This window comes from Takifugu rubripes, chromosome 20 (assembly GCF_901000725.2).
Source record: "Takifugu rubripes chromosome 20, fTakRub1.2, whole genome shotgun sequence".
Taxonomy (NCBI): Eukaryota; Metazoa; Chordata; class Actinopteri; order Tetraodontiformes; family Tetraodontidae; genus Takifugu; species Takifugu rubripes.
Window position 1 is genome coordinate 1,353,042 of NC_042304.1, and position 14,595 is coordinate 1,367,636.

The 14,595-nt window shown below is 44.0% G+C and overlaps 1 protein-coding gene and 1 non-coding gene across 5 annotated transcripts; one reads left to right on the top strand and one right to left on the bottom strand.

Moving 5' to 3' along the window:
- Positions 1 to 226: 226 nt before the first annotated feature.
- On the bottom strand, positions 227 to 14,449 carry LOC101075782 (solute carrier organic anion transporter family member 2A1). Of its 4 annotated transcripts, none has more exons than XM_029827626.1 (14): positions 14,002 to 14,449; positions 6,945 to 7,082; positions 5,643 to 5,805; positions 4,930 to 5,139; positions 4,735 to 4,833; positions 4,525 to 4,664; positions 4,006 to 4,072; positions 3,749 to 3,913; positions 3,474 to 3,678; positions 1,864 to 2,005; positions 1,537 to 1,700; positions 1,342 to 1,406; positions 1,100 to 1,220; positions 227 to 1,020 (listed from the first exon to the last, which is right to left on the bottom strand). In XM_029827626.1, the coding sequence occupies exons 1-14, from the start codon at positions 14,026 to 14,028 to the stop codon at positions 900 to 902; spliced, it is 1,827 nt and encodes a 608-aa protein (XP_029683486.1). In that variant the 5' UTR covers positions 14,029 to 14,449; the 3' UTR covers positions 227 to 899. The 4 variants fall into 4 exon arrangements, with proteins under 4 accessions (XP_029683486.1, XP_029683488.1, XP_029683489.1 ...); XM_029827628.1 differs by lacking the exon at positions 14,002 to 14,449 and adding an exon at positions 6,331 to 6,850 and having other exon boundaries at positions 6,945 to 7,084; XM_029827629.1 differs by lacking the exon at positions 14,002 to 14,449 and adding an exon at positions 6,331 to 6,578 and having other exon boundaries at positions 6,945 to 7,080.
- Positions 340 to 411, top strand: trnap-cgg (transfer RNA proline (anticodon CGG)). Its single transcript has one exon. It is a non-coding gene; the product is annotated as a tRNA-Pro (tRNA).
- Positions 14,450 to 14,595: the final 146 nt, after the last annotated feature.

Sequence of the window (14,595 nt, forward strand, 5' to 3'; positions counted from 1 at the left end):
CTTTATTTTAAAAGGTATCGAGGTTTGTGATATCTAGTACTCGTTCCAGTGTCATTTCGAATGCTTGTGCCACCCAGTGTTTCTTATTTGAAATGGGTATATACATTCGAACCAAACGCATTTTATTTGCGTTGTGTTTTATGTACGAAATATTTTATTTTTTGATGTTCTTCGGTGAGTACAACTGCATCTAGTATTAAGTCATTAATACAGAAACAATGACCGATGGAAATAACTCACATATCACTTTATTATTTTTTTTAAAAAATACATGTTTTTCCCCGTGTGACGGAGTGTAGTCTTCTTTTTCACACTAAAGGAATTCTCCTGTGCTCGTAAGGCTCGTTGGTCTAGGGGTATGATTCTCGCTTCGGGTGCGAGAGGTCCCGGGTTCAAATCCCGGACGAGCCCTCTCTATTTCGACCTTATTGACTCATTCCTTGATTTGGTCAACTTCTTTTACTCTTAGTTCTACCTGCCCGTGTTTATGCTCATAGATTCTCTTTGGTTCAGTTCTATATCGTTTAGTACACAAACAAACATCAATTGTACACACACGTACGTGTATGTATATAAATGCACAGATCTGCAGGTCAACATTACTAGTGATAGATAGATAGATAGATAGATAGATAGATAGATAGATAGATAGATAGATAGATAGATAGATAGATAGATAGATAGATAGATAGATAGATAGATAGATAGATTGATATATTTTTTTTTTACTAAGAATATAGAACATATTTTTCAACACTAGTGGTACAAAAAATTAATTCTGAAATTCTGTAATGTACACATTAACACTTCTGTGACAGACACAAGTAACCTGAAGGGGTGAAAGAATACTTCTGATATATAAAGACTGGTGGCAATCTTCTCCACGTTTCAATTATTCTTTAGATTGGATCACAGTGGTCCTTCTCCAGACAGTACTCTTGTGTCCTCTGTGCCTTCCAGCTGAGAATCATCAGAAGGATAATGCCCATGACTTTATAACTCACTTGCAAGCCGATGTACCTGCAGGGTCATAAAAACAAAGACTAAAAATTGTAGTATGTGCCAATAGTATGTGTATGTGTGTTGATTCATTTTCAACCTGTTCCTCAGGAGGATGTTGTCATAGTAACCACAGCTAAAGTTCTTTCCACAAATTTGTTTCCACCAAATGCATGATTTATCGATTGCCATCCCAAAGAGAGCAGGGGCAGGTAACCACGCTGAACCACCGGATAAAAATGCAGAGTATGTTTGATTACGACATTTGAATATGTACTTAATATTCTTTACATTTTCAAGAAATTTCAAAAAATGCAAAACAACATATTTATTCCATCTTACCCAACAGTCTCATGAGTAAAAACTGAATTCCAATGGCAAAGGATTTCTCCTCTGAGGCAACTGACCTGAAGGAAAAGAAAAACATGTTGTTACTATATGAGGTATAGTACTATAATAAGAGTGGTAGCGACATTTTATCGATATTAGAGCAACACTTTTAAAATAATGTATATACATGTGCATGATCATTCTTACCTTAGAACCATCATGTACAGGGGATTGTGAGTGATGGAGGCGATCAGTGCTGCCAGAGAGATGACAAGGATGGCAGGAACAAGGAAATGTGGGCAGCTGTTTGGACATGGACCTGGTTGAGCATGACTCTGGTTCCCGGGTATACACATGCACTGAGTGTATAGCTGCACCAATCAAGAAATTACATGTTGAGCTCACTTTAACAACCAGGGTTTCATTAGAACTGCTTAATATTGCAGTTGTATAAACTTTATTTGGACTCAAAAAACCAAGACCTGAAACCTCCAGGGTTGTCCTGGGAGATTGCAGGTATGTGAAGAAACTCACCTGAACCCTGTAAGTGTTGTTGAGGTCTTTGGTGAAATTGGTGCAGCCTGCATGACAAGGCGAAATATACTCGACAGCATCAGAGCCACACACAGGGTTGAAAGCACTTCTAACACAGGAGCAGTTTGTGTAGCACAGGGACCTGCAGGGGACACCAACAAGAGATTCCCCTTTTAGTTTAATCAATCAATCAATCAATCAATCAATCAATCAATCAATCAATCAATATTTGTATAGCGTCTTTTACAATCAAAATTGTTTCAAGGCGCTTTACAGAATCCCAGGGCCTGACCCCAAACAGGGGGACCCTCCTGCTGATAGCCGGCTGGGTAGAGAGAGAGGAGAAGGGGGGAGGACAGGTAGAGGAGAGAATAGGTAGGAGAGGAGAGGTAGAGGAGAGAATAGGCATAGATCATAGAAAATACATACATTACATACATTATATTAAGTAAATTAAGGGTCGGAGGTCAGTATGCAGCTCTGAAGGCGGCGATACCTGTAGAAGGGAGGGAGGACTACACAAGAAATAACATCACTAGTCTACTTGGTGAGGAGGAGAGGAGAGGAGAGGAGAGGAGAGGAGAGGAGAGGAGAGGAGAGGAGAGGAGAGGAGACCATTTCCAAGTGGGGTGACAGAGGCCCGTCAGGTGATCATGTTTCTGGACCCCGGCAGACTCGGCCTATAGCAGCATAACTAAGTTGTTAACCTAATGATTAGACGACCCCCTAAGTATGGTAATACTATGGTAAGAATTAGTGACAATAAGCTTTTTCAAAGAGGTAGGTTTTAACCCTAATCTTAAAAGTAGAGATGGCGTCAGCCTCCCGTACCTGGACAGGGAGCTGGTTCCACAGCAGGGGGGCCTGGTAGCTAAATGCTCGGCCCCCCAGTCTAGAGACTCTGCGGACCATGAGTAGACCAGCATTCTGAGAGCGGAGCGGTCTATTGGGCTGGTAAGGTGTCACTAGCTCCTCCAGGTAGGATGGAGCTAGGCCTCTGAGGACCTTATAGGTCAGAAGAAGAATTTTAAAAACTATTCTAAATTTAATGGGCAGCCAATGAAAAGACGCCAGTACAGGAGTTATGTGATCTCTTTTGTCAATACCTGTCAGAACTCTGGCTGCAGCATTTTGGATCAACTGGAGGATTCTTAAAGAAGCCTGGAAGTAACAAATGCATGGACTAACTTTTCAGCATCATGCTGCGTCAGTAGCTTCCTGATCTTTGCAATGTTCCTCAGGTGAAAAAAGGCACTTCTAGAGACTAATTTAATGTGTGAGTTGAAGAGTCGAACCTTGTGGAACATCATGGCTAACCCTACTGTATAAAGAGGGAACACCATGGACATGAGCAAACTGGTATCTATCTGATAAATACGAAAAACCAAAGTTCTCCAGGATGTCTGAACTGCGGCCCTGCTGGCTGAGCAAGTCCTTCTTGATTGAAATGAGGCATACGTGTTTAACCAATAAGCCAAAGCTAATTTGCTAAACTTCAATAAGCAGCAGGGTTGTGAAGAGCCCTCCAGCTAGGATGTGACAAATGCAGTCTTTGAGGTGGATGCCCTGAAATAACTCAAACCACTTTAAATCACTCATCTCACACTTACCCTTGCTGTCCAAATTGGAAATGATTGACCCCTGTGACATTATGTGTCTGACAACCCATGAAGAACAGTGGGACACAGAGCAATGTGGAGGCGGTCAGCACAAGCACAGAGAAGCGTGGGATGGTCTTCAGGGTCAGACCCACCCGTTTCATGATGACTCCACCCATCAGCATTCCCAAAGCAACAGCTGGCAGATTCAGAGCTCCTGAGAATCACAAACAGCTATTGTGAACTTTTAATCTCTAAAATATACTCTTCAGTTGTAGTGCACCCACCTACTAACAGGCTGCTGTAGGCAGTCGAAGCGCTGAACTGCTGCTCAAGAAATTTGTTCAGAAAGGTAGAAAGACCCGCGATGACTGAGGAGAAGCAGCACTGGGCCAGGACCAGCATTAGGAAGAGAGGGTTTAAAAGGAGGTGTGACAACATTCTGGGAAACACTGACACACACCCACACAAACACACAGATTATTATTCTGATCCAGATGATCCAGATATTTAACACGTTTCCCTAGGGAAATAATCCATTTACGTTTCAGGCGATCTAGTAGTGATCGATCCAGCTTCTTGTCATCCATGTCACTTTTATTCCTCATCACCTGTAAAATTCCACACAGTGACACATTTGTGGTGGAATGGGAAATTTCAGTCAGTAATCATTAAAAAAAAGTTATTCGGGGAACAGAATTTACACCACTAATTTATCAGTATCACACATTAGTATCTCATTTTCTGGATTTTTGGACCAACCCTCATACTAAGAGCTTAAAATATTTAAAGTTAGAGGTGGGGGGGGGGGGGGATTTTGGGTGAATTTAACCCTTAAAAGAGTTATTGTAGTTAAAGATGAATTAAAATGGGCTTCCTGCTTTGATCATATTTATTGCTTATCAAAGCATTCTTAGAACCAACTTCATGCCGCTGTTCTGCAGTTTCTTGGCTTCCATTATGGCTGTAAAACTGGCGGATGTCAATGCATCATTGATCACTGGTTTTAAACAAATACCATCATAAAAAATGAGAGAAGTGCAGACCGATGTGTACGACTCACGTTATGCTTGGCAGGCATAGTACGAGGGAAGAAAAAATAGGGAACAGAGGTGACAAGCAGGAATCCAGTGGTGATGAGAAGGCCCATCCACCATGCACCGACCCAACGAGGATCACCTTGGTGCAACTCTTGTTCAGCTCCTGTAAAAATGGCAATCAGTGTATATACAGTGTCACCCATACTTAACACTCGTCTAAGCGACATCATTACCCAGACCAATTCTGTCCACATCCACATAGAACTGCAAGACCACAGAGCCCAGCAGGTAGCCAACAGCTGGCCCAAATACAGATACTGAAAAAAGGATGGCTGGAATAAAGGAAGTGGCTGTTACACTTTGTACAAAATGAAGTGAAACCTAAAAACACAAAAAACTTTCCAACAGGATTTACAAATTAAATTCACCAATGTAAAGAGCAGAGTTTCCAGGTCCAGCAAAATCATCGATGTAGGACAGCCCAAAAGGTTGAATGGGCACCGAACCAACCCCAAACAACAGCTGAGCACTGGCCATGAGTGGCCACAGGTAATGATTTTCAGTCAAATGTCTGGTCTCCTCTTGGTCACAGCTTGGGTCACTCACATTTATATGAAGGTTGCAAAGGTCCCGGTGGTCTGTTTAATAGTGAGGGGATAAAAGTCAAATACAACCATTGATTCTTATTAATGTACAATTCCTAAATCTATCAACATGGTACAAACAAACAAGAATAACTGGTTAAATATTATGCTGCACAATGAACTGCTTTTTGCCTTTAACTTTGTTTTCCATACCTCCAAGCTACTCTGGGAGTCACTGTAACTATACATCTTTCATGATGATTGACCGCTTTCTGACACTGTAACTTGTCGCATCGTGAAATTTAGGTAAGCCATTTTTGGCGACCTTTGGTGGAAGGACAAATGCTAGGACAGTTCTGGGGCTGCCTGGGGGGTGAAACTACAGCAGACTTTATTACCTCTGGGATGAGATGGAGGTGAAGTGGAGGCGCATGTTACTGTTTTGTTAAAAGTCCAAAGTGGCATCAAGCAGCAATGATGGTATTTGGATGAAGATGTTGCTGCAGGACTAATTAGCATTTACTGCAGAGCTCTTGTTATGCTTGCATTTCTCTTACTGTGTAAAACCGAGTTGTATTTATACGGCTGAGACAGGAAATGAGGTAAGGTCAGCATTGTTGCACTGACAGCCATCAGGAGGCCACCGATTCCAATCAGGCGAGGACGGTGGACTTGGTTTCCAAAGTAGCTCACAAACACTATGAGCACACTGTTACTGACCTACAAAACAGACAGACAGACAGACAGAGAGACATTTAGAGAGCTTTGCCACAATGATTAGAGTGATCTCTCACAGTTTAAAAAGAATAAGTCAAATAACTTCAACACAAGCTGAACACAAAGCTGATACACCTGCATCCTGTGAAAAAGTAGATTTTTTCCCACTAATTTAATTCAAAGTGAAACTCATTATATGGATCTGTTACACACAATGAAAGATTTCAAGCCTTCATTTGGTTTAATAAACCTGTATTGTACACCTTATGACAGCTGCAAAGTTTTCCTGAGCCTTTAACCGTCTCAACATGTTCACGAGGCGACAGCATCATGAGGAAGACTGACTTAAGAGGAGGGTCACAGAGCAAAGGTTCCTGCTGAAGCAGTTGCTGTTCTCAGGCTGCTGCATCCAAGCACATCCATGGAAGCAATGAATGGGAGACGGATCCCGACACAGACGGATCCAGGACAGGGACACAACCGTCTCAGTCCTGGTGTCAACCAGAGACAGTGTCAGAGGCGTCTCACCTGGGCTGAGGACAAAGAGGAAACGAAGGTCCCAAAGTCTGGAGGAAGAGTGGAGATGCTGAGAGACCAAAGTGGAGCTGGAGTTTCCAGAGTCACTGATGGTTTTGGGGGTCAGGTCATCTGCTCGTGTTGGTGCTGTGTTTTATCAGGTCAAAGGTCAGTGCAGCAGCTGCCAGCAGCATTCTGGCTTCCTTCTGCTGAACCTCTTTATGAAGACGCCGAGGTCATCTTCCAGCAGGACTTGGATCCTGCAAAACCTGTTTATTGAGCATGATATCCCTGTACTTGGCCAGCAAAGACCCCCAAAATGAAGTCCAAAGAGAGTCTCAGGGGTTTGGTTTAGTCTGGGTGAGCCAGACAAAGCAATGCAGATGAGCTGGAGGCTGCTAACAAAGCAACCTGGGCGTCCCGAACACCTCAGCAGGCCACAGACTGGCCTCCCAGGCTATAGTAATTCAAAAACATGGTCTGAGGCCCAATTATTAACTCTATACCTAAACAAAGGTTTGAAGCTGATTTTCTGTAATTCAAAAAAAAATCACGAAGCAATGTTTTATGTCATGTAATAATTTTCATGCTAATTGTGTGATAAGAGAGGGGTGTTTCGCCACTACCTCATTGAGGGAGGAAAGAGATCCTGCAGAGTAGCTGCTGAGGCCATAGCGTCTCTCGATTGTGGTGATGATGCTCTTGAAGTAAGCACTGCACAGCAGCTGAGACAACTGCAGAAGACCATGGCACAGGACGAACAGCTAGCAAAAATCAAAATAAGATAAACTTTTATTGATTCCACAGTGTGGAAAATACACTGTTGCAGCAGCTCAAAAAGAGGTGAAAATAATAGAGACAATATAAAAAGCAAAGAGTAATAAGAAGCAATCTTGGCACGCAGACGTAGCCGTTTAGATGTGCAGTGTTGAGGTTCGTGCCGAGGTGTATGGTGTTAGTACTGTATGATGGTGAGCTCAGGAACAACAGCAGGGCTCCTCCTCACACCTCAGCAGTCTTAGTGTCCATGATGACAGACAATTTGGACAAAGCCCTCCCTAGTCTTATCAGTCCAGTCCAGTTTGTTGTTAAAGGGAACTGTTTTGGAAAGTCCTTTCCAAACCTCCCTTGTGCGTAGGTGGCTCACTGATTCACCATTGCTCCTTCCCATGGATGTGGCGGCTGTATTCATAGTTCATAAACTATCATTCCCCCCTTTTCTTATCACTATTTTCTCATATTCCTGTCCGACAGGATGAAACCGATTCAGTCGCACCGGTGCGACCGTGGTGAGCTCGTTCAGCCAGGTCTCTGGAGGCTGCACTCAGGCTGATCAGGCTGTGGGGGCTGAGATGGTCTGAGAGTTCACCTCAAACTCCCTGTTGTGGTCCTTTCACCAATTTTGCCTTGTGACAGGGGGCATTAGCTTGAATGGGCAGCAGTAACCAGGAAATATGATTTCCATGGATGTTGCTACCATCTGCATTAATGCTACACTCAACAACACATGAATGAAGGCACCAGACTTTCTCTGATGGCCTGCCGCACACGCACGCACGCACGCACACGCACGCACGCACGCACGCACGCGCGCACGCACGCACACACACACACACACATTTGATCTTTCATGACTTTGGTGAGGCAGAACAGTGACACCAAATATCAAAGCTACTCTAAAACCAAACGGCAACAGAAAAGCTTCTGGAGGAGCCGTGTCAGAGCTCAGACCTCAACAGGGATGTTTTGGACTGATTTAAAGACGCACAAAATGTCCTAACTAAATGACAGAGTTGGAGCTGTTCTGCTTGTTCCTCTTGAACAATGAGTGGGTGTGATCCACAGCTACAGGAAATGCCCGGTCGAGGTTATTATTGCTGGTGGCAGGGGGGCTCAGCCAGTTATTAATTGCAATGGTCATCATTTTTTTCACAACCATTTTAAATGAGCATACAATAGTTTCATTTTATTCTGCTGGCAGATGCTGCAAACTTGGAAACAATGCTGTAGCTCCTTGAAACATAAACATTCTCTGGGTATTGACTAAGACCCATTTTGGGAGAGGATTGTGTAGCTTTGGCCTCAGGAAGACAGACTGCTTTTTTGCCTTTTCTAGAACCAAAGAAGACCCAAAAGACCAAAGACCAAAGCATGACCCAGTGGGGTGACAGAGGCCTGTCAGATAATCATGTTTCTGGATCCCGGCAGCCTCGGCCTATAGTAGCATAGCTAAGATGTTAACTTAATGCATCTAATCATTAGGTTCAACATCTTACCCCCTAAGTATGATAATTTGTCTGTCTATAATAGTAACTGGAACTACAGAATTAGTGATAATAAGCTTTTTCAAAGAGGAAGGACAAAGAATGGTTCAAGACCCATCATAGAACGTCTAAAAGGGAAGCCGCGTACCCGGCCTGGAGGGTTACCGGGGCCCCACCCTGGAGCCAGGCCTGGGGCTGGGGCTCGATGGCGAGCGCCTGGTGGCCCCATTAGACTGATAGTCGAACCTCTGATCGAGGGTTTTGAATGAGGGTTTCGTCCCGGTCGTGGAACCACGGATCACCTCTTTACCCTTGCTGGGGTGCTTGAGAGGAGTTTGCCCAACCAGTCCACATGTGTTTTGTGGACTTGGAAAAGGCTTATGACCGGGTCCCCAGGAGCATCCTGTGGGGTGCTCCGGGAGTATGGGGTGGAAGGTCCCTTGATAAGGGCCGCCCAGTCCCTGTACCAAAGGAGCAGGAATTTGGTCCGGATAGCCGGTTGTAAGTCGGACTCATTCCCAGTGAGGGTTGGACTCCGCCAGGGCTGCCCTTTGTCACTGGTTCTGTTCATAACTTTTATGGACAGAATTTCTAGGTGCAGCCGGGGAGTGGAGGGTGTCAAATTCGGTGGGCGGAAGATCTCGTCGCTGCTTTTTGCGGATGACGTAGTTCTTCTGGCGCCATCGAACAGGGACCTCCAACAAATGCTGGGACAGTTCGCGACCGAGTGTAAAGCGGCAGGGATGCAGATCAGCACCTCCAAGTCAGAGTCCATGGTCCTCGCTCGGAAAAAGGTAGAGTGCCTTCTCCGGGTTGGGGAGGAGGTCCTGCCCCAGGTGGAAGAGTTCAAGTATCTCGGGATCTTGTTCACGAGTGAGGGTAGGATGGAACGGGAAATCGATAGGCGGATCGGAGCAGCGTCAGCAGTGATGCGGGCGCTTAACCGATCCGTCGTGGTGAAGAAGGAGCTGAGCCGGAAGGCAAAGCTCTCGATTTACCGGTCGATCTACGTCCTAGTCCTCACCTATGGCCATCAACGCTGGGTGATGACTGAAAGAATGAGATCGCGGATACAAGCGGCTGAAATGAGTTTCCTCTGCAGGGTGGCCGGGCTCAGCCTTAGAGATAGGGTGAGAAGCTCGGACATCCGGGAGGGACTCGGAGTAGAACCGCTGCTCCTCCACATTGAGAGGAGTCAGTTGGGGTGGCTCGGGCATCTGGCTAGGATGCCTTCCGGACGCCTCCCTTTAGAGGTGTTCCGGACATGTCCCACCGGGAGGCGGCCTCGTGGCCGGCCCAGGACTAGGTGGAGGGCAGAAAACGAAACGAAACAAAAGAGGAAGGTTTTAAGTCTAATCTTAAAAGTAGAGATGGAGTCAGCCTCCCATACCTGGACAGGGAGCTGGTTCCACAGCAGGGGGGGCGGGTGGCTAACTGCTCGCCCCCCCCATTCTACCCCTAGAGACTCTGGGGACCACAAGGAAACCAGCATTCTGAGAGCGGAGCGGTCTATTGGGCTGGTAAGGTGTCACTAGCTCCTCCAGGTAGGATGGAGCTAGGCCTCTGTGGAACTTGTAGGTCAGAAAAAGAATTTTAAAAACTATTCTAAATTTAATGGGCAGCCAATGAAGAGATGCCAGTACAGGAGTTATGTGATCTCTTTTGTCAATACCTGTCAGAACTCTGGCTGCAGCATTTTGAATCACCTGGAGGCTTCTTAAAGAGTTGTTTGGACACCCTGATAATAACGAATTACAATAGTCCAGCCTGGAAGTAACAAATGCATGGACTAACTTTTCAGCATCATGATGCGTCAGTAGCTTCCTGATCCGTGATGTTCCTCAAATTTTGATCAAAAGTTACTCCAACATTCCTCACAGAGAGACTAGATGCTAAGGAGATACCATCTAGAATAGAGTGATCATGTGATCTAATCTATCCCTGAGAGGTTCAGGAACAAACACCATGACCTCAGTTTTTCCTGAGTTAAGGAGAAGGAAATTTGAAGACATACAAGACTTTATGTCCTTAAGACAGGTCTGAAGCTTCACTAACAACTCTGTCTCCTCTGGTTTCATGGATAGATATCTGAGACATTTGTAAAAAAAAAAAAAAAAAAAAAAATGTTGTTGCCTGAATAAGAATTCCTACTTAGAATTTTGAATAATGATGGTTGTTGAATGATCTAACAGGAGGAAAAATGTTCAGTTCAATTGAACAAGTGGGAAAAAAAGATCATTTATGGAGCAAGAAAGCTGTTCAACATAATATTAAACATTAAACATCAAGAAAAAATCTACCCAAAATCCAGCTGTTATGTATGGTTACTGTTTTCTCGTGAATACGATTCAAATTTCCATGACTTGGAAGATTTCACTGGTAACACAAATTCTAGTTTGTGTGCATGAGCAGAAACATGTTGCACATCAAAGTTTGCAAATGCGAATGGTAAGAATCAGGCATGCATCTTTTTGACAACTTTCTTACAACCGGGGCCTTTGTAGTATCTGTTTTGGGGACAAGTCAGACAAAAGGTTAGAGAGCTTGGAAATTTGGGATGTGGACCCGTTGCCAGATTTGGGGTGGATTAGAAAAGTGAAATGCTATAGTTCAGCCACTTCCCTTCCGTGACCCGAGGCGTGAGGAACCCGATAAAGAAGTAATTGATTCGAAGCCAACCTTCTCCTCACCCTGCCACCAGGTCTCACTCAGGGAGACCTCACATTTATGTTGGTGAGTGGCGCCTCTACAGAAACAGTGGTGTTTAAGTGTTTAAGACTATGAGTCGACATCCTGGCCCAGACCCTGGCTGGTGTAACCTCATGTGGGATGTTGAAATTGTTTGTCTACTACTGATTCAGGCTGTGTGCTCTGGATGGAATGTTAGGGCAAGATAGCATTGAGCGGGTCTGCCAGATAGCAACTCAGGGTGTTTCCATTTCTGTGCTTTTCATCCAAATATCTGTCCAGCTCAGGAAAAGCTGTTTGTGTATGAGCAGAAGCTGCTCCCAGTCCCTGCCAAGCCCAGAGGGGCTTCCTCGTGCTTGCACAGAAATCTGCACGGCATTAAAATTTTACAAAATGTAAACCTTTTTATTATTGAATTTGGGCTACATTTCCTGTAAACCTCCATCCAGTCATCCTGGCTGCATGGTTGCTGGTTGAGTTACCTGGCTTGGCTAATTGATGATCTCCAGAAGACTCACACTTCTAAACATCTCTGAAATCATTACTTAACTGCAATTCCTACAAACTAAGGTTATCAGCAAAGGAATCTGAGGAATAACTAAACATTTCACACACAGAACAAGCAGAGGGTGAAGCTGAAGGTGACACTAATGCTAATGCTATTAGATAAGTGCAGAGATAAATTGCCAGAGTGATAAGTACAGATATTGCGATTGTGTAACTTAAGTGGACAGCAGTCAAATACTAACCATTAAATGTACTTTAGTGAGCTCAATACACACAATCCACCAACACTTTACAAATACAGGTGGAGTCCAACTCAGTCCTACAACTAATCAGGGGTTTCTGTCTTCCTAGGGAGAAGAATGCTTTTACCTGGGATTCTAGTCTCCTTGGTGAAAGTGGCCATCTATCTGGTAGCACAGAAAAGCTGATAGATTGGGGCCCTTATAAGGCTGGTTTGGACATGCCTGGTCTCCAAGCCGGCAAGGAGAAACAGGAAGTAGGACAATGTGTTACCTCTGCCACTAAGGCATTGCATTATTACAAATTATGTAGGACAAAGGAAGGAAAAATGGTTCTTAAGGATTCAGAAATGCACAACGTCTCTATGCCAAGTTCAGACCCGTTAGTTACTCTGAGCTCTGACAACTGGCAAACAGAAGAGGGAAAAAAGAACAGGACAAGGCAAGTCTTGACTCACATTTAGCAACATCTCGACGATCCCACAGACCTTGTGAAATATATTCTGTGGAGGGTCCTACTCTAATGGTGGTGCTACCCCTTTGACTGAAATACCCACTAATGTTCCTTGGAGCATCACTCTGTTTCTAACATTTGTCTGCCCCCCCCCCCCCCCCCCCACCAGCATCTCCGTTAGATCTGGGCTTCCGTGGCTCCCCATTTTAATGTGTTCAGCCAGTGGATTTATTGATGCGTTTTGTTGCTCAAACACCCTCTGAAAGAGGCCAGGAGTCGTGGTGGATCCTGTGATGTGAGCTGGTCAGGTCCTGCTGCTGCATCTCCAAACCGGGACGCCCCCACATCCCTGCTTGCTTCACAGTTGGGTTGACATTCTGTTCCTGGAATACTGTAATGCCCTGATCTCCTGTTAATTAAATTTGTGGCTCATCAGAACATTATTTCAGAGGTCTTCTCTCTGTCTGAACGCTGGTCTTCCTGTTTGACCAACAGAACAAAGGTTTCTCCCTTGATAGTTAAACTTGAAGAGTAGCAAGTAGCAGTAGCAAGAGCGAAATGTAACTTGCTTTTTATAGTCTTTTCTTCAGTTTTAATAGTTTACTTATATTACTTTATATTACTCTCTGTACATTAACTATCAATGTCTCCAAATATTAAACCAACACAGGCTTTCATTGGGTGTCCTAGTTGTTTCACATGGTTTATATCAAGCCAAGAGTTCCTACAGGAAGGAAGTGCTCCTATTGTCCCAAGTGCTGTGTTCTATTAAACAAGAAAAAATCCTCAAAACTTAGTCAGACTAAGAGAACAATACTTAGTTCCTCCCATAAGAAATAACACCTAAGGTAGATCGAGGTGTTGAGAACACATTATAAACAGTTGGTAAACTAATTGTGCCACCTCTTTCGGTATCATTATGAACTCAAAACATCCTGAAAGTCTGCTGCCTTGACATTCCAAGAATCTGATCCTTCCTGCCTATTGTAGGTTTGCTGATTGAAACTAGAGTAGGAGATCCTTGATGAGCGGTCATTAGCACTTCAGCAGCTGATTCTTTTAGCACTTCAGCAGCTGATTTCCTATGAACTGTGATACGCATCAGTTCCAACACCACCACATGTAGTCCACAGTGAGGCTGCTGGGATTACTACAATATATTATTATTATGTTATGCTTTATGAACATCAACCGTTGCAGACATGTTTCATCACTACAAACTACAAACCTGTCTGATTTATTTAAAGGTCCCGGTGAAAAAGAAGGGAACTAGAAATAATAGTGATTCCTTGTGCAAATCAGATCAAATAATGGAAAATTCCTGTAAGTGTATTTTTCAAAACAGCATTTGAATTGAAAATGAAAGGGGTGTCCTTTAACTTCATCTTTTAAGTGATTCACATATAATGCTGCTTTATTCAAGGCTGATGTGTGGAGGCGCTCGCACATCAAACGCAGGAAAAGGAGAGAATAATAGATGTCACTAACATATCTGAAACTCTAACTGAAAAGGAAGAGTTTGGGATCCCACCTTAATCGTGCAGGTCATCCTCGTCATTTTCTTCGTGTTTTGTGGAGCTGCTCGTCTGCAGACCTGCCCGGTTCCTTGAGCTTTCCCAGCTCCAGCTGCGTAATGAAGATCCCGATTGAAGCTGAGCGGAGGCTCACTCGGCCTACGACTGCCCTGAAAAAACTTTGGTAGAAGAGCTTCCGAACAGGAAATAGTTTAGCATTGCGTTTCTCACCTGTAGAAGTGTGACGTCATTCCAATCGTGACTCACAATAAAGCTTTGACGTCATTTGACAGGGAAGCTTACGTGAACAGCAGCTGTTCCCCCTTCGTTATTATCTCTGCCAAATCTTTGATATGACTGAACCTTATCAGGAAGTGGAAACGGAGGAGTTTGAGTGTCACAGTGCTGCTAATTTGTCCAAATCCTATGGGAACAGGTTCAAAACCCCAGCGGTTATTGCCCAAATCAAAAGATGCAGAATACTGAAACCTTTTAATATAGAACTGATAATTAAGTAGGGATATTAACAACCGGATCACATCAGTTAAAACTTTAATGGAAATTAACATTTATATGGTGATAAAACAAACAAGAACACCCCCCCCCCGCCC

Coding starts and splice junctions, on each gene's coding strand:
- LOC101075782 (XM_029827626.1), bottom strand. CDS start 14,028: ATGACGAGGATGACCTGCACGATTAAG. Junction 4,073..4,524: donor CTATGCCTGCCAAGCATAAC/GTGAGTCGTACA, acceptor GGAATTTTACAG/GTGATGAGGAATAAAAGTGA. Junction 1,221..1,341: donor TTTACTCATGAGACTGTTGG/GTAAGATGGAAT, acceptor CCGGTGGTTCAG/CGTGGTTACCTGCCCCTGCT.